This window comes from Aaosphaeria arxii (assembly GCF_010015735.1).
Source record: "Aaosphaeria arxii CBS 175.79 unplaced genomic scaffold BU24scaffold_1, whole genome shotgun sequence".
In the NCBI taxonomy this organism is placed as follows: domain Eukaryota; kingdom Fungi; phylum Ascomycota; class Dothideomycetes; order Pleosporales; genus Aaosphaeria; species Aaosphaeria arxii.
Window position 1 is genome coordinate 147,050 of NW_022983474.1, and position 24,205 is coordinate 171,254.

Genomic DNA, 24,205 nt, shown 5'->3' on the forward strand with positions numbered 1-24,205 from the left:
GTCGAAAGCTTGTGAAAAGCTTAAACATGTGTCTTTAGTATTGGCTATTACCTCAACTTCCTGATTCGAAGCTCTCCGGCGACTTACGTATTGCCGTGATTGACCTAGGCGATAGTACAGAGGGTTAGCACGACGGGCTGGCGACCTGCTAACTTCATGTATGTTCTATACCCAAAGTGTCTATGCAAGAGTGTACTGTAGCTAGTAAACAATCTTAACTGCTCGCGACAAACCTTGCAAAGTCACTGTTGTGGATATAAAATACTAGCAGTGGGCCAGCCTGATGCACCAACCCTCTGTACATACCATACTCGGCATTAGAAGTGTGACGAGAAAAGCGCTCGAAATGGATTTATAAGTTCAGGCATTCCGCCTACCTTCTCTTGACAATCACCTTCGCTTTTCATCCATCGTTCATTTGAAATGTATTCTTTGATCGCTCTAAGTCTCCTTGGCAATACACTCGTTAGCGGTGTTGTCAATGCTGCCAATGCTACCAGCGATCCCGCGATGAATAATCAGATCCGTCTTGCGTATGCTGGCAGCACCGGAATGTTCATTAGCTGGAACACCTTCAAGCAGATCTCCAACCCCACCGTTCATTACGGCCTTTCTGCCAACTCATTGAATATGTCATCTTCTTCGAATGTGTCCATCACATACCCAACTTCGTTGACATACAATAACCATGTCAAATTGTCCGGCTTAAAGCCCGATACACTCTACTACTACTCGCCAGAACAACTCATCAATACGACCTATACCGCTCCTCTCACGTTCAAGACGAGCAGGATTGCAGGAACGTCAAAAGAATTCTCAGTCGCTGTCGTTATCGACATGGGTACCATGGGTAGCAAAGGCCTTACCACTTCTGCTGGAAAGGGAATCTCTCCAAACAACATCTTGCAACAAGGCGAAACCAACACCATCGAATCACTTGCGCAGCACGCAGATGCCTTTGATTTCATGTGGCACCCTGGCGACATTGCATATGCTGATTACTGGCTCAAGGAGGAAATCCAGGGATTTCTGCCCAACACTACGATCGAGGAAGGCATCAAGGTTTACGAATCTATCCTCAACGACTACTACAATGAACTTGCCAGCGTCTCAGCATTCAAGCCATACATGGTTGGACCAGGCAACCATGAGTCTAACTGCGACAATGGCGGAACGACTGACAAACGCTACAACTACACTTATACTTCTGACATCTGTATGCCGGGCCAAACTAATTTTACTGGCTACAAGAATCACTTCCGTATGCCCAGTACTGAAAGCGGCGGTACAGGTAATTTCTGGTACTCTTTCGATAACGGCATGACTCACTTCATCCAATTGGACACTGAAACTGACCTTGGACATGGCTTTATTGGTCCGGATGAAGTCGGCGGTTCTGAGGGTCAAGGCTCTGGGCCATTCAACATCACCATGGACGCCCAAACAACCTGGTTAGAGGCTGATCTAAAGGCTATCAATAGGTCCATCACCCCTTGGATCGTTGTTGCCGGTCATCGCCCATGGTATTTGAGTCATACGAACAACTCAGGAACGATTTGCTGGACCTGCAAAGATGTCTTCGAACCACTCCTGATAAAATACAATGTCGATCTAGTTATCTCCGGCCACGCCCACGTATACGAACGTCAGGCGCCTCTTGCCAACGGTGTTGTCGACAAGGCAGAATTGAACAATCCCATATCTCCTTGGTACATTACCAATGGCATGGGCGGACATTACGATGGTCTTGATGCTTTGCAGGATCCCCGCCAGAATTATTCTCGCTACGGATTAGATACCTCGAACGCGACCTACGCCTGGAGCAAATTGACTTTCCACAACTGCACCCACATGAGCCACGATCTGATTGCTAGCAAGAATGGAAGTGTTGTGGACCATTCTACTCTGTTCAAGAATCGGACCTGCGCCAGCAAGACTGAATCAAACCCCCCTCAGACCTCCACGAACGCTGCAAAAATTCAGACAATCAGCGTAACTACTATTCTAAGCTCGGCTTTGATCGTTTCGATGGCTCTTTTGTAGCAGTAAGGTCCTTCTTATTGCTGTGGCTGTGATTATGCGCCGCAGCGAGTACTGACTGGCTTTAGTGGTTCGTTTCTATACGAAGAAAGCGATCAGTGAATAGCAATAATCCAATACGAGTCCAGTCTCTAATCTTTAGACACTGTTAAAGCGAACGTGCATTGCAATTAGTGTTTGTTCGAAATACCTATAGTTAAGAATGAAAATTCTTGAAGCTGCTGCATGTCTAGGTACTGATGTGTGGCCCAGTTCTCAAAGTCAGACTTGTATTTCGAATGCCCACGCTGTTTTAAGATCTTCTCCGTATTGATGAACAGGGAACGTCACCTCATTGTTGTCGTAAGAATACGTAATAACCCCTCTATCAGAGGGCCGCAACAATAGCGTTTCCGGAATCACATACGTGAATCCCCAAGTCTGGATTCCAATCTGCCCAGAAGCAGGCAATCCAACCGCGTCCAAATTCTTCACGGTCAAGCCCCACGTGCCTTCCCTGACTCTGACTCCGGCAAGTACTCGGACTTTGTCGCCGACGGTGGCATACACGTCAAGTTTGCGGTCGTTAGATCCCGACGTAGCAACACGGTGGCCCGTCATATTCGTCTTGTAGTATTTAAGAGCCTGCCAATCACCATTGGGATGATACGGAAGCTGGGGATCATCACGCCAGATAAGACTAGCCAGGAAGTCCCGCAGGTGGCTTCCGTTGGGCCCGCCACGCCAGTTCGCGCGCAGGCCAGGTGTATCGTATCTCTCGAGTCTTGACAAATGCCATACCGTAGCAGCCGGATTGAGCTCGTCTCCTAGATTCAAGTATTCGTTGATGTTGATCTTCCGTGCGGGTGCCCCTGCGGCATTGCGCATTCGATCAAAGGTAGCAAGGCTGTTCTGCAAGTCGTTTGCTGGATTTTCAAGGGATTCAATATGGTGCCATGAGTAGTGGTCCGGTGCAGTTCCGTTGGCTGCAACATATCTCAGGAAGTTGGTCCACCACGTGTTTTCTTCACTTGGAGGTAGGGACAGGGAAGGACCAATGATAGGAATGTTATTCAATTGCGGATCATTCCTGTGAGATTTGTGAGTGACTAAACAAGCTGATTATATAGATTGCTCACCTAAAGCGATGGTATGTCCGACCGAACAGGTCAAGCCATTGGGACTGAGGCCTTTTCCAGAATCCCCATTCGGGCTCATTCCATATGTCGATGTGTAAACCGGCAGTCATCTCATTCTGAATGATGTTTTCGACGATTCGATCAAGAAATTTGTCGTAGTCCGACCAATCGCCATCATCACCTGGCCAGTCCATTGACTCATCTGCGTGATCTGTTCCCCACAGATTGTGCAGTAGAAGCTGGAATTTACCGTCGTATTTACGAACGGTGAGGTAATTGCTCAAAGCTGACGCCCACCGTCCATCAAGTTCACCCCACACCCAGCCACGATTTGGCGCATCCATCTGTGCACCACCAGCTCGAAACCAGTGTAATCCAATATCAGTGTAGAAGGAGTCTGGAATCTGATTTGCCGCATCCAGAATACCGTAGATGATGCCACTCGCATGGTACTGAGGAGGACCTCGTGCTACAGCAAGGTCGACCACCGCTACATTGTCAGGTGTCCAACGCGGTGACAGCCGTGCGACGGCGATCATAGGCATGAGAAAGAAAGCCATGATGCAAAGAGCCATTTCAAATCATTCACTCGTAAGCTTCCCGAGAGCGATGAAATGAAGCAAGGACCACTGAGCACTCTTTATACGTCATTTCTAGCAGGTCCCTGCAGTCTGCGTTCTGTGGGTGCAGAATGTAGAGCTTGGCCCAGGTATACCCACCCGGTGGGGATGTCTGAGCGCAGATTTACCCCGGTGGGCTCTATCCGCCGGGCTCTACATTCTACACCCACCGGACGCAGGCTACATGATGCTCAGTCCGCTCCCCCGCTCTTAGAATTGTGTCCCTATTGAATACGCTATGGGCGCATGGCTACTGGCTGTTGGCTGTTGGCTGCTCGTTCCAGACATGCTTCTTCATCGCGAATGCTTTCTCGGCAGCCTGAGTAGCGAACTAGCTAGAAGCCTCATTTCTTGACCTGGCCACAATAGCAGGTATCCAGTAGACTGTCACCGAGTGTTAAATGTCGTGAGCTTCACACCGGATACCAGAGATCTCTGGACAACTTATGAACGCCCTTTCAACTATCCAGATGCGAAGCTCCAATCGTGGCAGCCGACACGGAAGATCTGCTGCCGGTCGCTCAATGGTTTTTTTCTCGGTCGATCCTTGGACTGCTACGGGTGTGCATGGCTTTGTACTCTTCACACTCATGGACGATGTATAAATGTTTGTAATTTTTGGTATTGAGTCACGGCATCCAACCCTTGCGTATGATGCTACCATTTGCAGGAATATCCCTGATCAAGGGCTTCAGTAGAACGCATATTCCTCGAGAGTATAATTCAATATCAGGCTGCAGGAAACACTTGTTCGAGATCTTTGATACAGGGATACGCATGGTTTGCTCATGCGGAACTGACCAAATGCTGGAGAATGATACCAACACATGGTTGTCGTCAGAATTTTCCGACTTTCACGCCAGTAAGGTCCATGCCACAATTGAATTTGACGTTGAGAGGTTCCTCCCGTACTGTTTATTCGTACAATACGCAATTGTTCAATGAGTTGTAGCATTCGCAGTATGGATAATCGAAGCGTGCCCCTCCTAAGCACTTACAGTCCTTCTGCTATCTATTAAGCCTGATTCTTTAGTTTATAACATCTTAGAGTTTATTATCCCTTATGTCACGTTACTGGGTACCTGCCTAGCTGGTCCAGACTCTTCATCTAGAGTAGAATTACTCGTGGCTCGGGTTAACCCCCTGATGATTGGTTGATTGAACAGTTGAGGCCTGCCCCTCCTGTTTGAATCGTAACACAAGCCTTGTGTTACAACTTACAAGCATTTTTTAAGCTTTGGCCTGGCACCCATCAATACTTCTTCTAGCTTAGTTTATCCCTGACCTTAAACATCATGCAGTAGAAATGGCCAGGACTACCTTCTGGCTTAGGTTCTGTTTGAATCGTTGACTTAGATTCTACTGTCGGTGTAACCGCCTGGGAAGGGCTGGCACACTTGCAACCATTCAAAGCAAGCGAAACAAGACCGAAGAAGGTAGCAGTCGATGGAACTGAAACAGCAACCTATCCAACTGCTTCAGTCTACGCCACTAGGGCAAGCGAAAGGAGCAAGGATACAGATATGGCTGAGATTCGGATTAAAGACGAAGCAGCAAATCCAAGACGTCTTTATTTCTGCGCCCAAAGCCGCGTGGTAGAATGGTCTCGCTGGTACATATTGACACATAGACACAGTCACGATGCCAAGTACGAGCACAAAAAGAGGCCATGGAATAATCATCTGGAAGTGCGCGAACAGTTTCGCATGTAAAGCCTGGGTTTCGTCTGAGTTCGCAACCTCGGGAACGACGATGGCGAACGTTGTGGCGCCGAAGAGAAGAGGGCACGAGGGGTGCGGGTAAGTGTAGTGGCACTGCTAAACTGAGCTCCAGTCAAAAGCTGCAAGGGCGTAAGCCAATTAGATGCTCTGCCTACGTCCGGAGTCTCTGTGCGTAAGCCAGTCAGGTTGCCTTCTTTCCAGACTTCATTACGCACCGACGATGTAGACTACCCAGGCGTGCGAGGTATTACTTACAACCTGAACCGTTGCGTGTTACAGCATCACCTAGCTCGTATACCGCTTGCGGTGACGTTTGGAGCCTTGCCGATTTTGTATGTTTACGAGATCACTATTTCCTTTTTCGTGTTAGTAACCGCCATTTTGGGTAGCCGACATATGGTCCTTGACTCCTTGTCGCAAACATAAAACCACAACGTTGGATACCTCACTGAACCTCACCCATCTCAGTAATTAAGATTACGGAGCAATTGCCTCACGATCGCTTGTACGGCACCGACAGATAGTATTAATATGAATATGATTTCACGCTCTTCGAACTCAGTGTCCATTCAAGCTTCCCATTCCATTCCTTGAGCTCTCTTTCGTTCCGGCTAGTTCGGCTTCCATTCTTTTGTTCTTCTATACTCTCATTCTTTTATTCTTTTATTCTTATCAATATGCTTTCTAACATTATTCTCATCGCGACCCTCGCATCAGCAGGCCTCATCGAGGGAGCCGCATTGGATGTCTCCAATCATTTCAATCTAGTAGCTAGGCAGCGTGGAGGTCAACGAGGCGGCAAGCAAGGCGGCCAACAAGGCGGCCAACAAGGAGGTCAAACATGCTTGAACAACAACTTGATCCAGACTGCCAGCACCCTTACTGGTCAGGAACCCGGAACTGAGGGTATCAAACCCGGCCAAGCACCTTCTGCTGTGTAAGTCTCTGTAAAAACTTGATAGCTGTCGCACGTGCTGACTTGCCAACTAGCGATAAAGCGAACTTCATCAACTTCTGCGAAGGTCAAGAACTTACCAACGGCATGCAGATTCGGACGGGGTCCTGCAATGGTATCCCCATGGGCAGGATCCCCGCCCAGACCAACATGATCACGGCCGTGATCACTAACCCTAAAGTCGGCGTCCAAATCCCCTCTGACACTACGTTCAACATCGAGGTGCAGACAAAGCACCTCAGCGCCGGTTTCTTCACCAACCCGACAACCAACTACTACACTGCGCCACAAGACCTGGACGAGAATGGCGACATCATCGGCCATTGCCACGTCACAGTTCAAGACATTGGTAACATGCAAGCGACTGAGCCTCCGGACCCGACCACATTCGCCTTCTTCAAGGGCATCGACGATGCTGGAAACGGGCAGGGTCTACTCAAGGCTGTCGTCACAGATGGACTTCCTGTCGGTATCTACCGCGTTTGCACCATGATTGCGGCACGGAATCACCAGCCGGTCAATATGCCTGTTGCCCAGCGCGGTGCCCAAGACGACTGCACCAAGTTCGAGGTGGTCAAGTCCGGCAACCCGGGGAAGAAGCCTTCGTCGAATGACAAAAATGGCAATGGGAAAAAGAACCAGGACAAGGAAGGTATCCTCAAAGACAAGGGAGCCAAGGGCAACGGAGCCAAAGGCAATACAAATGGCAACGGCAATGCGAATGGCAACGTCAAAGGCAATGCAAATAGCAACGGCAACGGCAACGCAAATGGTAACGCCAATGGCAATAGCAACGGTAACGCCAATGGCAATAGCAACGGTAACGCCAATGGCAATAGCAACGGTAACACAAATGGCAACGGCAATGTAAATGGTAACGGCAATACAAATGGCAACGGTACCGCAAATGCTATTGGCAACGGCAACGGCAACGGCAACGGCAACGGCAACGGCAATGGAAATGGAAATGGCAATGGCAATGGCAAGGGTAATGGTAACGGCAACGGCAATGGCAACGGCAATATAATTGGCAACGGCAATGTCAACGGCAACGGTACCGCCATTGGCAATGGGAACGCAAATGGCAATGGGAACGCAAATGGCAATGGGAACGCAAATGGCAATGGGAACGCAAATGGCAATGGGAACGCAAATGGCAACGGAAAGGTCGGTGGTGAAGGCAAGGTTGGCGGCGAAGGCAAGGTCGGCGGTGAAGGTAAAGCGGGAGGTGAAGGCAAGGTCGGTGGTGAAGGTAAAGCGGGTGGTGAAGGCAAAGCGGGTGGTGAAGGTAAAATCGGTGGTGAAGGAAAAGTTGGTGGTGAAGGAAAAGTAGGTGGCGAAGGCAGACGGGGAGCAAGGTTTAGGCGCGCGTCAAAACTACAAAGGTCGTGGTAGATGGACTTGCGTGGACGATGCGGGAGGGCAAAGGATTAGGTGCACTGAGTGAATGGCTGGTGCAATTGGCGGGTATGCAGGTTCTGCATGTACATGAATGACGTTGGAAATGTATATATCTTCTTGGTATGGTCGTGTAGACTTGTAATACAAGTGTGTCTCGTGTGATTCTTACACAGAGACACGAAATGTGCCCTCTGGGTTGTTTCGCAAAACCCGTGATGAACTGACCCCCCTGGGTACGAGAAGATCTGAATTATTTAGTTGATGTTCCTTATCGGACTACACTCAAACAAAGTACCTGCTATCTGCAATAACGAAACATATTAATGGGCACCTAAATCTCACTTGACCCCCAAATTTCCCTCATCCTTCTTCCCCTGCAGGTGCATGATACCGAGGCCTTTCTCCTTGGTGCCGAAAGCCGCTCCGTATTCCTGAGAATACGAAAGGGGTGTTGTAAGCCATAACGTTACAGGACCCTGTACCTATTAATTCAACTAGGTATGTCTACAAAGATAAAACTGCTAGACTAGAATACGTAAATTTGATAGAGTGATCAGAAGCAGCTGGAAGTAAATTAAATTCAGGGGTGCTTAAACTGTTCTTTTACCGACTACGGAGTACAGGTACATTATCTAGATAGATGCACATCATACACTTGAACGCACCACTCCAGTCTGAAGAATCATAGCATTGGCAGTGCGGATGATTTAAGTTATCGTCTAGCAAGGCCTTGAATATTCTATAGGACTTGTTCTACGAGGACGTGGACTTAGAAAAGGTTTGCTGGCGTGGGGAAGGTAGAACACTCATCAGGATACAATCGCACACATAAAAGCAGTCGGTATTCTGATATGCGTACTCGTACAAGTAGTATCGCATTGAACGAGGGCTAGGCGGGATGGCAAATCATTACCTGGATATATCCATGCTTTGTTGCGCATGGTCTAGGTTATTTACTGAACCAGACAAGCCGAAAAGAATCCCCCCCAACACGCAGCGTTGTATCTCATAGGATACGAAGAATATGAGTTGCCTGATTATGCCTAAAGTAACGTACCACGACAAGATAGGAAAGTTTGCTGATCAGAGACGGGCCGAAAAGCAAGCGCGGCCACGCGACCCATATATCTTTCCAAACGACGTCAGCAACACATTTCGCACATTTTGTTCCCTTCGAAACCGTCCCCAGGCATAGACTTGTAACTACTCGTAACCATCGCATTCCATGCTCCTACCAAATCTCGTAACCCTCCGCTACCCAACTACCGCCGAGCTAGGCCCCGAAGACATCCTCAGCAACACATTAAGTTCTCTGTACCCGGACGACCTCGTGATCCAGCATGGCGATGACCAGGACACACTCGTAGTGTATCACAACAGGGCTCACGGACATCTCGAGTTCCACACGGCCGATGTGAATGGCGAGGAGCAAAGGAGGAAATTTGCGCATTACGTTTGGAATGCGAGTGTGCTGATGGGGGAGCTTATTGGTGGGAAGAAGGGGGAGCAGAGGTTAGTGGAGGATGATCTTGAGGGACTGGAAGGGAATTTTCGGACGGGCGAAGACTGGTGGTGGGTTGGGGACGAGGAGGAGAAGAATTGGAGAATTGATGGAGAGACGGTGCTGGAGCTTGGTGCAGGTTTGTGCATTCACTGTCCTTCGTTTGAACTCACATGAAACCATAAATGCTATGTGCCGTGAAGTACTTTGGGAGGATGCATGGGCTGATGGATGATGATTCTCTCTGTAGGAGCTGGATTGGCGGGGATAGTAAGCTTGCTCTCGGGCGCGAAAGAGGTAATGCAGGATGGTACAGCATGAAAATCGGATTGCTACTAATCAATGGCTCGACAGGTCACATTCACAGACTATCCCGCGCCGCCCATCATTGAGACAATCAGGAAAAACGTCGCGAAGAACGTACCAGATCATCTCAAAGCTAACATCTCGGTCGAAGGACACCAATGGGGCGAGTTGGACGGACCCTTCGCAATGGCCAATGCCCACAAGTACACCCGAATACTCGCTGCGGATTGCCTGTGGATGCCCTGGGAGCATGAGACTCTGGCTCGCTCGATGCTACATTTCCTATCGGATTCGCCGGATGCCAGGATATTTTGCATTGCAGGCTTTCATACCGGCCGCGCGAAGATGGCGCCGTTCTACGAAGAAGTCGTCCCCTCTGCTGGCTTGGAGGTGGAGGAAATCTATGAGATGGATGCCAGGGGAAGGAGGCGGTCGTGGAAGAGGGAGCGTGATGGTGGGAATGAGAACGTCGGAGAGCGGAAGAAATGGCTCTCTGTTGCAAGACTGCGGCGTGCTGTCAGGCAATAGGGTATCTCATGTCGTTCCAAGCATCGTCAATGTTGTTTTTAGCCACTCATCGCAACACAACGAAACACATTTCAACATCTTCAATCCTTTCTCTTGAAGCATAACGTGACCACACTCGACCCCGTCTTCCCACCAAATGTAAAACTCGGATACTTGACCGAATCCTCAAACACAAACGAACTCCCCTCGCCTTCAAACCAACCCAAAAGTTCCTCCTTCGTCCAGTTACAACTCGTGATCAAGAACCTCCCTCCCTTCTTGACCAACCCCTCCACCCTCTCGCTATACCCCTCGCAAATCCTCCTGCCAGACCCATCCGTCTCCTGTGACAAGCATATGGCATCGAAAGTGCCCTTGTCAAGCACGACATCGAACCCACCCTCATCGCCCAACCACGTCCCAGGTTCCTGGGACAAAATATCCCATTCATAGAATCCAATATCCTTATACTCCCCCTCCACATCATCATCCCCATCTTTCGAATCCCTGATCTCCCCCGCCAACCTCACCGACTCTTTCGAATAATCCACGCCCACCATCTCCCCCTCCCACTCCTCCTCCCTCAACGCAAACAGCAAATGTCCGTTCCCCGTCCCCAGATCCAAGAACCTCGTCCCGCCGGACGACTTGTCGAGAACGCCCTCGTCGGACAGATCCTCGAGGAATTGTAGCATGCGCTCCTCGGCGCCCGCGTCGGAGAACCATATCGTGCCTTGGTCGTCGGCGTTGCTGGAGAAGTTGGCGCGCTCCGTCGTGTAGGCGGCGTCCCAGTAGGATTTCGTGCCGAGCTCGGAGGGGTCGAGGTGCGTTGGGTGGGCGTCTGTCATGTTTGTTGTTCCTTTGGAGGAGGTATCCAATTTGAGTGATGTCAAGGTACAGCGGCTGTGTGGTGGGCTTGTGATTGTGGTTTACTCGTTCGTGGGTGTACCTAGGTACCTAAGGTAAGGACGAGGAATGGGTGGAAAAAGTTCGCTGTCAATGCGGAATGCGCGCGTGCGAATAGGCGAAGAAGAGACAAAATTGAACACCTCGTGGTAGGAATAAGCTTTGGAGAATGTGTTGTTATGCAGGCTCGTGGCACAGTAGTAGTGGAGAGTGGATCGCGCTTCGTGCCGCAAGGAGAGAACAAAGAAAAAAGTCGTGGGCGTGGGTGAGTGGGGGGCAGATTCCGAGGGTTGAAGGATCTCGGAAACGGTTCCTGACGCTAATGGTGGGATGATGTCTGGACTCGACTCTAGACTAGTACCGTACGGTATTGTGCTACATATGACGTCGATCATAAACAACTTTCATTTTCATATTCACACTTAAAACCTGTCGCATCGCATCAATCTAGACACACAATATCCACTCCTTTTTCCATCTTCAGTAAATTATTAATACCTACAGCCTCCAATACATCAACAACAACAACAATGGCAAACCTCATCTTCGTCCCACTAACACTCACAACCCTCCTCTCCGCCTACACCCTCAACCTCGCCTACACAAACATCACTCTCCTCCAACGGTACGAGCGCCAGAGCGAAAAAGCCGCAGAATGGTCATCCATAGCCGCCGAGCGACTGCGCAAGACAAGAACGACGCAGGCCAGTGGCGCCGTATCTGTACGTTTCCCCCCCCCCCCCTATAGCGAGATCCCAGAACCAGCGCTGACCAGAACAATCAGATCGTCTTATCCCTCATCTCCTCAACATACCTTATCTTGCACCCCATTCTCTCATCCGAGAAGAAACAAAGCGACCATGCGGTCCTCATCACGGCCGTCAACATTGTCGCCTCGTCCGCTGCGAGAGTGCACATGGCTGGGTTCTGGAATGAGAAGGAGCAGACGCGCGTGCCGTTCCTCGAGAAGTTCAACGATGCGGTTAGGGGGAGCGAGAGGGAGAGGGATCTGGTGTGGGGAATTGCGGGGTGCTGGGTTGCGGTTGGGTTGTTTGCGTTCTGGTGAGTGGGTGGGATGAACGGGGAGTAGGAAGAGTGGAAGTGCTTTGCATAAGTGTACGATAGGGGAGTTGTAGATGATACTCGGAGTAAATGGTAAATTTTTCGATTATGATGCATTGGTTATATGTAGTTCTAGTATTGGGGGGGTATTCAAGATATGTGCACGCATGCAATGAAACAATCAAACGGCCTTAATACATCCTTTCCATCTCTGTCGCCACGCGCAGACTCTCGCTTTCTCGGGTCCAGTCCTCGATCCTCTCGGCCACTTCTCCAACCAGTCGTTCGTACGTGTCGCTCATGAAGAACAGCGTCGTGTGGGCCGTGACTTCGTCGACATTCTCCATGAACACGCGCACCCACGTGGGATCTTTGTTGCCGTACGCATCCTTCGGGGGGAGCATGCAAAACTTTCTGAACTTCTTCTTCTTTGGTGGTGCGTTTGGATCTGTTGGTTGGGAGGCATTTGTGTCCGTGGTCGTAAGCGTGTGTGTTGAATCGGCGTATTGACTTGAAGGAGCCATGCTGTCGGTCATAGAGGTGCGGTCGTCTGGTTCGGGCTGAGATAGAATCGCACTGCGAGAAAAATCATAGTTTGCATATGGACCGGTACTCGTGTCTTGGACGTGGCTTTCCGGCTCGAGTCGCATGGCGCTGACACCCTCGGCAAGGTGATCGGACGAAGTGCCACTGTCGGCCTTGCTTTCGAGACCATCTGATACCGAATGCCTCTGTTTCTCCTTCTCCTTCTCCTTCTCCCTCTCTTTCTCGTCCTTCCCTTTCTGCTTCTCCCATCTCTCGGTGAGTTTCGTCCTCTCCTTGATGACCTTGTTGCGTGCTTTGACCTTTGCCTGGTATTCCTTCAGAGCTCGCGAATGCTCCTTTTCGGCGGCCCTCCGTTCTGCTTTGTCCGTGAATTGTGCAATGTCTACGAATGGTGGTTCTTGGGGTATCTCAGGTATTTCTGGCAAATTTGGTGGTTGCGAGTTATTTGGTACTGCCTCCGATGAATTCGACGGTTCAGGTTGTGTGGGCAGCTCGTGTACTTCATTTTCATCCAGCATGGGCTGTGGAGATACGCTTCTGAGGTCATGCTCCTCGTGTTCCTCGTGTTCCTCGTGTTCCTCATGCTTCTCGTACGCTTCAGACCCAGGCAATTCGGCCTCATCTTTGGGCGTAGTTGCGGAGGGTGGTTCCTGTGGCGTCACGGGCACTATGTGATCTCCGCGATGCTCATCCACTGATATATGTGGGCTCGGGATTGTTCCTAGCTCCGTAGTATTGGTACTTAATGCCAGCTGTGAACTTGATGCGAGGTCTGTTGTGCTCATCGACTGTTGCGTTGTCAATCCTCGGCTCGAAGGACGTGAGGGTGATGGAGACTTGGGCGACTTGGGCGACTTGGGCGACTTGGGTGACTTGGGTTTCTTCGGTCGTCCCGTGCTTGCTGTATAGTAATTGACGAAACGAATCCTCGGCGGCCATTGCACTTCTGGATTGGCAGCCCTTCGTCTTGCAACATCGTCGACTTCTAGGGCGCGTATACGAGCATAACGGGCTTTCAGTTCGCTATAGTCAGCCATGGCACCCCCAAATTCGAGATGCGACTTGACCAGTCCCTTGGAGGCTTCGAGCAACCCGTTTGAATGCTTCTTCATGAAATGAAAAGCGTTCTCCCAACCCTTGCGTATAGGTAGGTGGACATCATTGCCGTATGATGGATTATAATGGGGGTCCGACGGCTTGGGATTGAACAAGGTATCCATCCTACTTGGTTTCGATCCTGGCGCTGCTGCACTTCCCTGCTCTTCTGGCGTTGGCCAAGGTTTGAAAATGCTTGTCAGACCTGCTTTCACAATTCCTGGATGCATTCCCAAAAATGGCACATCGAAGTTCACTACGCCGATTATGCGGTGACGAAATAGTAGCGCAATGTCTGCGGCAAGAAGACCTCCCATGGAGTGGCCCAGCAGGATGATGTCCGTTTGTGGGGTAACGTTCGGTGTGATCCTGACCCGACCGTTAGCCCATGCGATGCGCAAGACCATCATCAAGTCCCTCGCCATGTATATCACCGTACCAGTTTGAGAAGTCGTCCCGCGCGACCTCAATGGCATATCGAGATCGATACTTTGGGTAGATCTTCGTATGAACAACATGCGACTCGGCCATGGTAATTGTCACGAGGTTGTGCAGATGCGCTGGGAAACTGCGAAAGCTAGTTTCGTCGCCCATGAAGCCATGTAGATATACAAGCAGCAGTCGTCGCTGGCCTGTATGATCGATCGAAGGGTCGGGTACTAATGATTGGGTCGACGAATTGCGCGGGTCGTTGGTCGCCATGGCATTCATGGAAGGATCGGGGCGATAGCCGTTCTCATCTATCTCTGAATAGCGAGGGGGCAGCGGCGGAGGTGAAGGGCTGTGATATCCATGGTGGTTTGGTGTTGGCGACGTCATTTTCAAGGTGGGCTGTGTGTGGCTATTTGAAATGAGAGACGAAACAAGGTCCACCAAACAGATGCGCAGGCCGAAAGGTCTTAAACGAGAGGCGATGAAAACGCAGCAGATTCTGATGGTATCAATGAGGCATCGTTTACATCGTAATTCACCGTAACGCAGCAGGAACAAGAAGATGCCCAGAGAATGAATATACGCGTATTCAGTGGATTACGCGGTCATGGCTAGATCTTGGAACGAAGGGTTGAGGAAGTGGGGAAACTTGATGGCGGAGGCCAATTCCCCTATTGGGTTTGGGGGGAATGATACCGCCACGTGAGTCCACGTGATGAACGATATACTCCAAAACAAGTTAGATACAAACGGTACGGGGATGATCCAGGTTGATTGCTGGAGGCTGGTCAGTTCCCCTTGGATCTCCTTCGAGAACATCCACGTCCACTTCTCTGGCCTCTCGCAGCTCACCCCTCTCATCCCGTCTGCCCTCCGTGCCTCGTCTCGTACCTTACTCATGTCTTATCTTGCATCCGCTGGGGCAGGTTGCAGGACAACACAATCTAGAACAAGAGAAAAACACCTACGCCAACACATCGCTACAGCAGACGGGTCATACGAGTAGGTACGGAGTACTCCGTACAGTGGAAAGAAAAAAAAAGGAAAATGACGGCGGCGCGTTGCAGGCTGCATCCATTATTGAGTGGCACACCCACCTGGACGGGGGCGATGGGTATGGTTCTGGAAGAGGCAAATTGCGGCCAGCAGTCACCCGTTCAATCAGCGCCCACCACGGGATTCCGGTGGTAGGGTATGCTCTCCCTCACTTCACGCCGTCCAACAATAAGAAAGGGGTCGATGATGGTTATGATGACGGCGATGCTAAAGATGGTCATGAGGGTCATCTTCAGCTTCGAATGTCTAGGGGGTCAATCTGACGAAGGATAGCCAGGGAAATGAAGACTTGCAGTCTGAGAATGACAACAGAGTGGCAGTCACCATCGTTGCAACACTCATAGCAAGTGTCCCGATAATGGCTAGATGGTATCATCTATTATCTACGGTAAGGTGAGAGGAGGAAATTGATGGCTGTGGTGGCTGCTGCAGGGACGGGACGGCAAGATGACCGAGGGAAGCAGAAAAAGTGAAAAGACTCTTGCCAAGCATCCCAACTCACAAGATACGATTCCAGCCGTTTTGGGACTCGGAGTCTGCATATCCATGGAGCTGAGTGTGGTCCAGGGCTACCTCGTATGTCTCCCAGCTCTTGGTGCCCGGATGACAGACAGGTGCAGGTGTTCGTTCAATAATACCTGCATAATGTGTATCTATGTATCTGTATATCTGTTTTGCGCTCGCTCCCCTCTGGACCGAGAAGAAGGGGCCAGGAACGGTATTACAGCAACTGGACTGTGGGTAGAACCACACAAAGTTCATGCTGTTGCCTACTCACCTAAGTACCCATCTCCAGAGAAATTACACAAGATATCCATCTGATTCCATGAATGCTGTCGTCACCCTAATTAAAGAAGACCCGACTACTGGAGGGCTAGCCTTCACACCACACAGTGTCCCGTGATTCCCGTCGCATCACCAGAAATATACTTTCGTAGAAATACACCCACAAAAGACCCACAACCGGCCGCCATGGATGGAATAGGATAGCTCATTGAAGTAACGTGGACGGTCGTCATATCACTAAAGGGACTAGAGAGTACTAGAGAGGACTAGAGAGAGAGGTTAAAAGGGACCAAGTGGACTGGAAGGAAGAAGCCCGATCTATTCAGAGCAACAACACGAAATTACTTCTTACTAGTATTACTCTAGTACAGGAACTCTACCCAGTTAACCTAGACTCCACTGGTATGTTACTAGTTAGTTATACCGGGGCCCTGGGGGGGGCACTGGGGGGTGAATGTTCAATGAGTATGAGGTCGCAAGGGTTGTTGATTGATGGTCCTTCCATCGGGCCAATCACGGATCTCCAATGTTTGTTCGTTCCCGTCTTCTCTCCCCCTTTCGTACTAGACTTGGTCCCTCCTGCAATGAGCTAGTGCCCATACGGTCTAGCCTCAGATTCCCACAATTGGAGATACCCTCACATCCTCTTCTTTTCTCTTCCGCTTCTTCTTCCTATTCCTGTTCCTATCTCATCCTCTCTCTCCCCCGAGTCCCCCCCCTCTCCCCATCTCTCTCCCTCTCTCGGTCTGTGTGTGTGCGTCTGGCGTGTGTCTGTGTTTTTCTGTTCCTCTCGTCTGCGTCCGGGGGTCTGTTCTCGACTTCTATCCACCTGCACTTGCGCTTGTGCCTGCATTGTACCTGTGCGGGTGTCTCATGCTCTCTCTCTGTTTTCCTCTCTCCCCTACCCACACACTCAACCTCACTCACTCACTCTCTCTCTCCCCCAAGAGTGAATCCCTCTCCTCGCCCACACGACCTCCGCTGGACGTCGTGGACAATCGGCTTTCTCGCCTGGAGGAAGTCTAAAGGAAACCCAGCAGTTTCAACCTGTCATCGATCCGCCGTCAATCGCTCACCCGAACGAGATCCGTGGTTCGTCTCGCGAGACCTGCCCCCGTATCGCCGCTACCCAGACGCCCGCCCACACTCCAGTTGCACCACCACCACCGCGCACTGCATCCTGTCTCTAATAAGGAACTTTTTCGCTTTCCATCGCGCGCGCGCATTGCCCAGTCTTCCCCATCGGTCGCGCACAAAATTCAGAATAATTACATCGCGAATGCTGGTCAATTGATCCCTTTGTTAAAGGTGTGTTTATTTCGTGATACTAGTGGCATTATATCTGGTACCCACGACTTCATCCGTTCGTCATATCATTGGAGTGCTGATCCTCGCCCAGGTCATTTCCCTCATTGCCATCCACGGCGTCCGTTCGTTTCTCACGCTCCCTCTACCACCGTACATAGCTTGCCATCCATTGACTGGACAAACATCTTTCGACTCAAATCGACGTCCACTCATTCTTTATCGCCATCACATCGTTCCCGGATCCAACTTACTACACTCCCTCATCCATGCTGAACCCCAGCTCCGTTGACTTTGCCACCCACACTCGGAGAGTATTATTTGCGCACTAGCTGCGTCTGCATCGTCGACAAACCTGATGGAGACTGTCGTCCGACGGTTCACGATATCCAGGATCGATCAACGCTACCGCCATTCGGCCGAAGACGTTTCCCACCAAGGAGAGAGCGCAGAGGTACGACAGAAAGAGGCTGCAGAGAAAGAGGAGGGACTCAGGAAGAAGGACGCGGCCGCATCAGCATCATCGAGTCGCAAGAGGACGGAGAAGCCCATCATGGGGAGGTCACATAGGATGTTCCATCGCCGGCAGGAGCCCCAACCCGCGGTTCTGACGGCCATTGTCCGTGTCGTTGCTACAGTGGACGCCAACAACAATGTCATAGGAGTGGAGACATTGGCTCCCGCCTTTCCTTCTGTCCCCGCGATGCCTACAGATCCCATTCCAAGCGTTCCAGCCGTACCTGCGTTTCCGAGCGACTTGACCGTTCCAGCGTATCCTTTTCCGGTCGCAGAACAGACCGGGGTGCCTATATCAACATCGCTACTCGCCATTACTACTCCAACACCTGAGCCAACATCGCTCCCAGAACCTACAAGCCTTGGCTTTAATTCGACTATATCAAGTGGGTATATGCGAAACATTGACCTTCTATAAATACTCACATGACATAGGCACAATTTCGAGCACAGCATCATCGGTTAGCCTAAGCACCACTTCAACCACTACAACGTCTTCATCGTCACAATCGTCGTCGTCTTCGTCGTCTTCAGCCAGCTCGTCTTCATCCTCTTCCTCGTCGTCCATTTCCTCGTCTTCATCGACTTCGACATCCTCGTTCTCGTCAACTGCTTCCAAGGTGGCATCAACGTCCCTAGCTGGAGGTGCTGGTGGTCCTGTGCCGACTGCTCCGGCTCCCACAGAAACAGCTGCTGCTGGCACTGCGGCATCCGGCGGCAATAGCTCCCCAGCCACTCCTACAGTCGTCGGCAGCGTAGTCGGCAGCATTGCGGGATTTGCGCTCCTTTTAGCCCTGCTACTTTTCCTTATCAGAAGGCATAAGCGCAAGTTGCGTGGTGGTGCCCTCCAGCTAGACGACAATGATCCCAGCGAGAGGCAACTCCCTGCCTCATCAGGACAGCAGATGGCCACTCGTAGCAGCATCGTTCCGGCGGCGTTCATGAACCGATTCTCCAGCACTTCCAAGTCCACGATGGACACTACCGCTACCGGCGAGAAGGGCTTCCAACGAATCTCTGGCCGCAAGCTCCCTTCCGCCTTCAGTGAAGGTATGACCTCTGAGCAATTCGCTCGCGGAGAGGGTACTTTATCCGGATCCTCGTTCTACACGGACGACCAAGGTTTCTACGGTGGAGCCGGGGCTGCCATGAACAAGGAATTCGGAAAAGAGATTGGTGGATCGGGTGCGATGGGCACTTCAGAACGGATCATGCCTTCGCCTGCCCGGACACCTGTGCTGCACCACGCCGGCGATGCTCCCCAATGGGGTACCAGTCGCAATGGTGGTAGTACAACCCTAAGCCCTCCCGCCAGCCCCAACCCCGCCATGATACCACGAGGCACTTTGGGGCGGAGTCATCCCTCGCATGATGGCTCACGAGGCTCTCGCTTCACCGAAGACGTGTAATGACCTTTCCATTATCTTCCATTGTACTTCTTACAGTCGCTCCCGCACATCCCTTTACGAGTCCGCTACGACCGGCGTGCATAGATGGCATTTGTTGATTTCAGTGTCCATTCTTCCTTGACTAGCGACTCCGGCCGTTCTAGTCCCAATTGTATACCTCTCGGGTTGGACAGGGTCTCCTTGTCCTCTGGACTCTTTTTTCCTTGACAAAACCAAGAATGCTTCTCGAAGCAAAGAATTGCGTCTACACGCACCACACTCCTTAATTCCGACATTGCAATACCTGCGATGTCGTGACTAATGTTTTGTGCCTCACCCATCATACCTACCCAGCTTTTCTTTTATCCTGTATCTTTTTGATTCTTCATTCCTTTCTCCAAAAGACACGCTGGATTGGAAAATTCTGCGTGTTTCATACCCCAGGCGGGCTGCTTGCGACGGATTCGTCCTTGCACGCCCGCCGCTGTTTTTATTCTTCTCTTGGTGTATATATTACCAGGCCGGACCAGGAACTCCATCCTTTCGTTGTGAACGTTAGGATGGTGTCGCTGGGTTTGTGCATATGTTATGATGTTATTATGTGAATGCATTTCGTAGCGTGGAGATGTTCCGTACAGGACAGGCTCCGGGGAGGAAGAGGAGGAGACTTCAGGTCCTTGCATTTGTGGGGAAGTCAAGCTGTTTATCATATATGTAGGCAGAGGGGAAGGGGTTGTATAAGAACAAGACCTAGGTACCGATCAATATCAAGTCCCTAGGTTGGAGGCGGGGAAGAGCTCATTCATAGGGCTCTTGTCTCGTTCGTCCATTCATATATCCAAATGGTTCATAAAAGTCCGTATCAGATCCGCCTTTTGACACCCTTTCTTCGTGAACGACATGCTCACAAGCTTTCCATGTAATATTTAAATTGCCGAGTCACTTAGAATATCAAAGCCTTCTTGTTGTCCTTACACGTCTACTTGACAACTAGATCATAGATGGTCTAGAAATGGCATGAACTTTCTACACATATCCAACTTGAATCTAGACGGCATTTGAAATACCTGATGTTTACACACGAAATGACTATACTGTCGCAAAATGATGCTCCTCAAGGAACAGAGAAAGTAGTGAATTTGTTTTTCTAAACAATTGAATCATCCAGATATCATCCGTAAAACACTTCAAGGTAGGATGTTCTGCTGCCGTCAATTCGTCGGTTTCGGGGCATCTTTTCCCCTGTTGATATTTTTAAATGGTAGTGATTCCTGTTCAGAGGTTCTTACGAGTGGTGTTGATTGATATTCGTAACTTTATTCCCCTTGATTGTATTTTGTTGTTGTTGCATGAATCCCAGTCATCGGATAATTAGGTAACCACTAAGATAAACAGTTTAACGTATTTCGAATCTCACCAGAATGCTTGACAAACACTGATAATTACTCTATCTGGGTTCGAGAACACTCCGCGTTTATTATTTAGCTACTCATGCCCCATTCGAGTAGTATCTGAGAAACCGTGGCCTTCATGTTCGATGTCACATCGAAGAATGCGAAGTAGCCTAATCGCTACTTCAAAAATCAAAGTTCTGGCAGGTAGCGGTGCCTCTTTTATATCAAGAGTAATACTTATTGAGTACACTGTTTCTAATCGACATTTTTTCTATTGGCATGGTTGTACAATTGGGAAAGTTTGTGGGCAAAGCGTGAAACTATTTGGACGTGAACTCCGAATGACGACAGATCTAAGAGCGATGATGAGTTGTTGCGATTCTGAGTCGCGAACATTCAACCTGTCTGTCTATAGAGACAATAATACAATCCTAATTGATTATGTTCATAGTGCTTACACATCTTGAATAATTCAAAAGCTATCTAAAGATAATATGTTCCCTCCTTGTTGGTGGTGTTGTGCAAGTTCGCCATGCCGAGTACCGGTAGGTAAGGTCCGTCCCACATTACATCGGCAAACGCGTGTCAAGTCCGAATACGCGTGCGTGTGCCCTGCATATCCATTTGCATTTCCTTAAAGTTTGTCGTTCGGAACTTCGGATGGGAAACGATGGCGGGACAGTAGTGACAGAGCTACGGGCTACAGGTTACGGGCTACGGGCTCGGAGATGGAGCTACTCGTATGTAGTAACTACCTCGAACTTGGACTCGTAGATATCGGGTCGAGGGCAACTTCAAGCGTGATGGGAGGGAACATGGCTCGTGCTGTAAGTACCTGCGACTGCTACTGTAGGTAATTAGTTAGGCAGTTACAAAAGCAGTTAGCATGGAGTGGGCCCTGATTGAATCGAGTTTATGTGGGGCAAACGTCCAAGTCGTGAGCTCATCATCGGATGTGATCAACATCAACCCTTGACCACCTCCTCGCTGGTCCGAGGTTGATCGTCCTTTGCGACAACATCTCGACATTTGGTGGCCTGATTGACGTCTCTGCTCCTCACCCTCTTCTCCAACTGCTCATCGCAGCGCTGTCATCCTGCGTATCTTCCCACTACATCGATTGACTTCAATTCCACCCCCCGTGCAAAACATCACGACCTCAGAGAGACAACGACAACAATGTCTTCTCTCGCGACCTTCAAGAACCCCGCCACATACCACATCCTCAGGTACATCCTCCCACCTCTCACCTCCAACCATTCTCCAATCTAACCACCAACCCCTCCAGCTACGGCACCCTAATCGGCAGCACGCTCTTCCAGTCCTTCATCGCCGGCATCATCGCCTTCCGCTCCCTGCCTCGACCCCAATTCAGCACGCTGCAAAAGAACACCTTCCCCGCGTACTTCGCCCTCCAGACCGCATGTCCACTCCTCCTCGCCCTGACCTACCCTCGCCCCGGCGGCGCATCCTCCCTCCTCAGCTCATCGCCAGAAAATAAACTGCCATTCTACCTCATAGCCACGATGTTGCTCACCGGCGCCGCGAACCTGCTGTACGTGGGCCCCAAGACAACGCAGATCATGAAGCTGCGCAAGCACCAGGAGACGCGGGACGGCAAGAAGAGCTACGACGCGGGTCCGCACAGCGAGGGGATGAAGGAGCTGAATCGCAGGTTTGGAGTGCTGCATGGTGTGAGTAGTTTGGTTAATCTCGTGGGGCTGGGGGCGATGGTGTGGTATGGGGGACTGTTGGGGGAGTGGTTGGGGCTGTGAATTTGCTGGGGGTTGGGGGTGTAGATATGTAGATAGGATATGTGTATATAGGATTGAATGCATGAATCATGGTTAATGAATGATGAAGATGTATTTGTAGATCTTTTGGGACAACGCCAATGGCTTTGAAGGCGGAAAATAAGGCCTGAGGATATCTGAAACTGCGTCAATGAAGTGAATCGATCCTGAATTGTATCAACAATTTATCTTATTGTCAATGAACCTTGTTTTTTTTTCTATCATCTTCATGCGAACCGTTTGGGTCAACTTCTATATTCAAATTCCACCAAACCAGATGACAGATAAATTGTTTTGATATATTTGAGAGTGGTAGTGAGGTTCGTGAAATGGTAATTATGAAAGATTGGACGTTACCCTGTTCAACATATCAAATCATTTCAATCTCTACACAATGATCATACTCATCTAGGAAATTAAGTAAACCAGGTATCCAGGAGGTACGCGGCATATAGCGGGCATCTAGTCAGTATTGTTCTTCAGTAAGTAAATTCAGCTAGGAAACACAGCGGGGAACATTCCTGAATCAAGACACATACAGACGGACGAGTGTACAAAGCGCGACATCGGGGGTTGAAACACGATATTCATGTACATTGTCTGGTATATTGGATGTAGGTCTGCTCGATCCCCGCGATAAGCGGTTCCACTAGGCTTTCTCTCAGGCCCTCCTGGATGTGGTGATCTATGAAGGGGGCGAGCGGTATTCAAGATATGCAACGATATGACCGCCCCAATCGTTTGAACTCTTTATAGACGATTGAGGTACCATTAGTGCTAGAACACATCTGCCGTGTCCGAAAGAGTCCTGTGAAGATGAACTGTGTTCTTGGAAAGCTGAGTAAATCCCTAAAAGTTTCAAGCTTCGTGACTAGCACGCACATGACATCGTTCTTGCTGCAGGGTGGGCAGTCTTGATACAGACCCCTAAAGAACTCCTTGAGGGAACCACTAAGCGTGCTTCCGTAGGTAATAGCCAGGGAATGGCGTTGAGTTATTCACCTGCCAATTTTCTGCAGCATTCAATACTGCTGTCTTAGATGTCTCGTCTGGACTTGCTGATGACCTCGCCGATGTGCTCAAGGAAGATGTTGCACCGCTCTGCATAGCTAGCACAACCAGTAAGTATACAAGTACATAGACACAAAGCTGTCGGTGTGATGCTTACCATCTAGCGCAAACTGATACGCAGGCACTCCATTGTCCATCCTGGCAGCAGTTTCATTCCGAGTACCCACAGAAGCCGCGTCTGCCTCTTGCTCTGGGATCTTCCTTTGACGTTGACGATTCGGCCGCTTTCCTCGCTTCCCTCGCTTCGTCCATTTCTTCTTTCTCTCTGGCAAGGCGGCCTTTGCGCCAGTGTTAGTGTTTACAGGGGCTCTGTTATCGTTTATGTGGACGCCTTTCGATTCTCTCTCACTATTGTGCGAGGCGAGGCTCGAGTTGACAGATCCATTCCCGCCGACGTGTTGTGCTCGTTCACTGCTGTGCGAGACAAATCCCGGGTTTACAGGTTCAGTTCTGCCGCTCTGCGCTCTCTCACTGCCGAGCGAGGAGACGAGATTCGGATTGACGAATTCGATCCTGCTGATTTGAGGTATGCCTTCACTGTCGCGCTCGACTATGTTCGGATTAACGAGTTCGATCCTCGCCACCTGCATGCCCGCAAACATGAAAGCCGCGCCGGGGAAGGAAGAGTTCGCCATAGTCGCTTGATGCTTTACCTTGTGAAGTTGCTAGCTGAAGCGAAGAAGCAG

General features: G+C 50.1%; 12 protein-coding genes across 12 annotated transcripts; 8 read left to right on the plus strand and 4 right to left on the minus strand.

The window, feature by feature from the left end:
• Positions 1 to 510: 510 nt before the first annotated feature.
• BU24DRAFT_469168 (Metallo-dependent phosphatase) lies at positions 511 to 2,142 on the plus strand (the record flags this gene model as incomplete). Its single annotated transcript, XM_033532593.1, has 2 exons — positions 511 to 1,907; positions 2,109 to 2,142. 2 exons carry the CDS (start codon positions 511 to 513, stop codon positions 2,140 to 2,142), a joined length of 1,431 nt encoding a protein of 476 aa, XP_033388731.1.
• Positions 2,143 to 2,301: 159 nt separating this feature from the next.
• On the minus strand, positions 2,302 to 3,697 carry BU24DRAFT_339115 (glycoside hydrolase family 39 protein; the record flags this gene model as incomplete). Its single annotated transcript, XM_033523165.1, has 2 exons — positions 2,302 to 3,109; positions 3,159 to 3,697. The coding sequence occupies 2 exons, from the start codon at positions 3,695 to 3,697 to the stop codon at positions 2,302 to 2,304; spliced, it is 1,347 nt and encodes a 448-aa protein (XP_033388732.1).
• Positions 3,698 to 5,419: 1,722 nt separating this feature from the next.
• BU24DRAFT_403511 (uncharacterized protein) lies at positions 5,420 to 5,925 on the plus strand (the record flags this gene model as incomplete). The annotated part of the gene is made up of 3 exons (XM_033525570.1): positions 5,420 to 5,577; positions 5,612 to 5,628; positions 5,726 to 5,925. The coding sequence occupies 3 exons, from the start codon at positions 5,420 to 5,422 to the stop codon at positions 5,923 to 5,925; spliced, it is 375 nt and encodes a 124-aa protein (XP_033388733.1).
• A 251-nt stretch (positions 5,926 to 6,176) lies between these two features.
• BU24DRAFT_445635 (uncharacterized protein) lies at positions 6,177 to 8,385 on the plus strand (the record flags this gene model as incomplete). The annotated part of the gene is made up of 4 exons (XM_033530718.1): positions 6,177 to 6,436; positions 6,490 to 7,783; positions 8,236 to 8,308; positions 8,354 to 8,385. The coding sequence occupies 4 exons, from the start codon at positions 6,177 to 6,179 to the stop codon at positions 8,383 to 8,385; spliced, it is 1,659 nt and encodes a 552-aa protein (XP_033388734.1).
• A 695-nt stretch (positions 8,386 to 9,080) lies between these two features.
• On the plus strand, positions 9,081 to 10,190 carry BU24DRAFT_339297 (uncharacterized protein; the record flags this gene model as incomplete). Its single annotated transcript, XM_033523170.1, has 4 exons — positions 9,081 to 9,371; positions 9,447 to 9,495; positions 9,607 to 9,653; positions 9,711 to 10,190. The coding sequence occupies 4 exons, from the start codon at positions 9,081 to 9,083 to the stop codon at positions 10,188 to 10,190; spliced, it is 867 nt and encodes a 288-aa protein (XP_033388735.1).
• BU24DRAFT_416094 (S-adenosyl-L-methionine-dependent methyltransferase) lies at positions 9,868 to 11,367 on the minus strand. The gene has a single exon (XM_033526364.1). It carries the CDS (start codon positions 11,015 to 11,017, stop codon positions 10,271 to 10,273), a length of 747 nt encoding a protein of 248 aa, XP_033388736.1. The 5' UTR covers positions 11,018 to 11,367; the 3' UTR covers positions 9,868 to 10,270.
• A 117-nt stretch (positions 11,368 to 11,484) lies between these two features.
• On the plus strand, positions 11,485 to 12,326 carry BU24DRAFT_360858 (uncharacterized protein). The gene is made up of 2 exons (XM_033524128.1): positions 11,485 to 11,797; positions 11,860 to 12,326. The coding sequence occupies exons 1-2, from the start codon at positions 11,606 to 11,608 to the stop codon at positions 12,139 to 12,141; spliced, it is 474 nt and encodes a 157-aa protein (XP_033388737.1). The 5' UTR covers positions 11,485 to 11,605; the 3' UTR covers positions 12,142 to 12,326.
• On the minus strand, positions 12,237 to 14,826 carry BU24DRAFT_416096 (uncharacterized protein). The gene is made up of 2 exons (XM_033526365.1): positions 14,218 to 14,826; positions 12,237 to 14,147 (listed from the first exon to the last, which is right to left on the minus strand). Exons 1-2 carry the CDS (start codon positions 14,595 to 14,597, stop codon positions 12,329 to 12,331), a joined length of 2,199 nt encoding a protein of 732 aa, XP_033388738.1. The 5' UTR covers positions 14,598 to 14,826; the 3' UTR covers positions 12,237 to 12,328.
• A 1,560-nt stretch (positions 14,827 to 16,386) lies between these two features.
• BU24DRAFT_788 (uncharacterized protein) lies at positions 16,387 to 17,558 on the plus strand. The gene is made up of 3 exons (XM_033534636.1): positions 16,387 to 16,580; positions 17,090 to 17,397; positions 17,452 to 17,558. Exons 1-2 carry the CDS (start codon positions 16,457 to 16,459, stop codon positions 17,344 to 17,346), a joined length of 381 nt encoding a protein of 126 aa, XP_033388739.1. The 5' UTR covers positions 16,387 to 16,456; the 3' UTR covers positions 17,347 to 17,397; positions 17,452 to 17,558.
• Positions 17,559 to 19,453, plus strand: BU24DRAFT_789 (uncharacterized protein). Its single transcript, XM_033534638.1, has 2 exons — positions 17,559 to 18,259; positions 18,309 to 19,453. Exons 1-2 carry the CDS (start codon positions 17,716 to 17,718, stop codon positions 19,280 to 19,282), a joined length of 1,518 nt encoding a protein of 505 aa, XP_033388740.1. The 5' UTR covers positions 17,559 to 17,715; the 3' UTR covers positions 19,283 to 19,453.
• Positions 19,454 to 21,781: 2,328 nt separating this feature from the next.
• On the plus strand, positions 21,782 to 22,439 carry BU24DRAFT_416099 (uncharacterized protein). The gene is made up of 2 exons (XM_033526366.1): positions 21,782 to 21,884; positions 21,944 to 22,439. Exons 1-2 carry the CDS (start codon positions 21,835 to 21,837, stop codon positions 22,428 to 22,430), a joined length of 537 nt encoding a protein of 178 aa, XP_033388741.1. The 5' UTR covers positions 21,782 to 21,834; the 3' UTR covers positions 22,431 to 22,439.
• A 960-nt stretch (positions 22,440 to 23,399) lies between these two features.
• Positions 23,400 to 24,154, minus strand: BU24DRAFT_403518 (uncharacterized protein; the record flags this gene model as incomplete). Its single annotated transcript, XM_033525571.1, has 2 exons — positions 23,400 to 23,557; positions 23,617 to 24,154. The coding sequence occupies 2 exons, from the start codon at positions 24,152 to 24,154 to the stop codon at positions 23,400 to 23,402; spliced, it is 696 nt and encodes a 231-aa protein (XP_033388742.1).
• Positions 24,155 to 24,205: the final 51 nt, after the last annotated feature.

Coding starts and splice junctions, on each gene's coding strand:
- BU24DRAFT_416094 (XM_033526364.1), bottom strand. CDS start 11,017: ATGACAGACGCCCACCCAACGCACCTCGACCCCTCCGAGCTCGGCACG.
- BU24DRAFT_360858 (XM_033524128.1), top strand. CDS start 11,606: ATGGCAAACCTCATCTTCGTCCCACTAACACTCACAACCCTCCTCTCC. Junction 11,798..11,859: donor AGGCCAGTGGCGCCGTATCT/GTACGTTTCCCC, acceptor CAGAACAATCAG/ATCGTCTTATCCCTCATCTC.
- BU24DRAFT_416096 (XM_033526365.1), bottom strand. CDS start 14,597: ATGACGTCGCCAACACCAAACCACCATGGATATCACAGCCCTTCACCT. Junction 14,148..14,217: donor CGGGACGACTTCTCAAACTG/GTACGGTGATAT, acceptor CGGTCGGGTCAG/GATCACACCGAACGTTACCC.
- BU24DRAFT_788 (XM_033534636.1), top strand. CDS start 16,457: ATGTTACTAGTTAGTTATACCGGGGCCCTGGGGGGGGCACTGGGGGGT. Junction 16,581..17,089: donor GCCAATCACGGATCTCCAAT/GTTTGTTCGTTC, acceptor AAGGAAACCCAG/CAGTTTCAACCTGTCATCGA.
- BU24DRAFT_789 (XM_033534638.1), top strand. CDS start 17,716: ATGGAGACTGTCGTCCGACGGTTCACGATATCCAGGATCGATCAACGC. Junction 18,260..18,308: donor CTTTAATTCGACTATATCAA/GTGGGTATATGC, acceptor CACATGACATAG/GCACAATTTCGAGCACAGCA.
- BU24DRAFT_416099 (XM_033526366.1), top strand. CDS start 21,835: ATGTCTTCTCTCGCGACCTTCAAGAACCCCGCCACATACCACATCCTC. Junction 21,885..21,943: donor GCCACATACCACATCCTCAG/GTACATCCTCCC, acceptor CAACCCCTCCAG/CTACGGCACCCTAATCGGCA.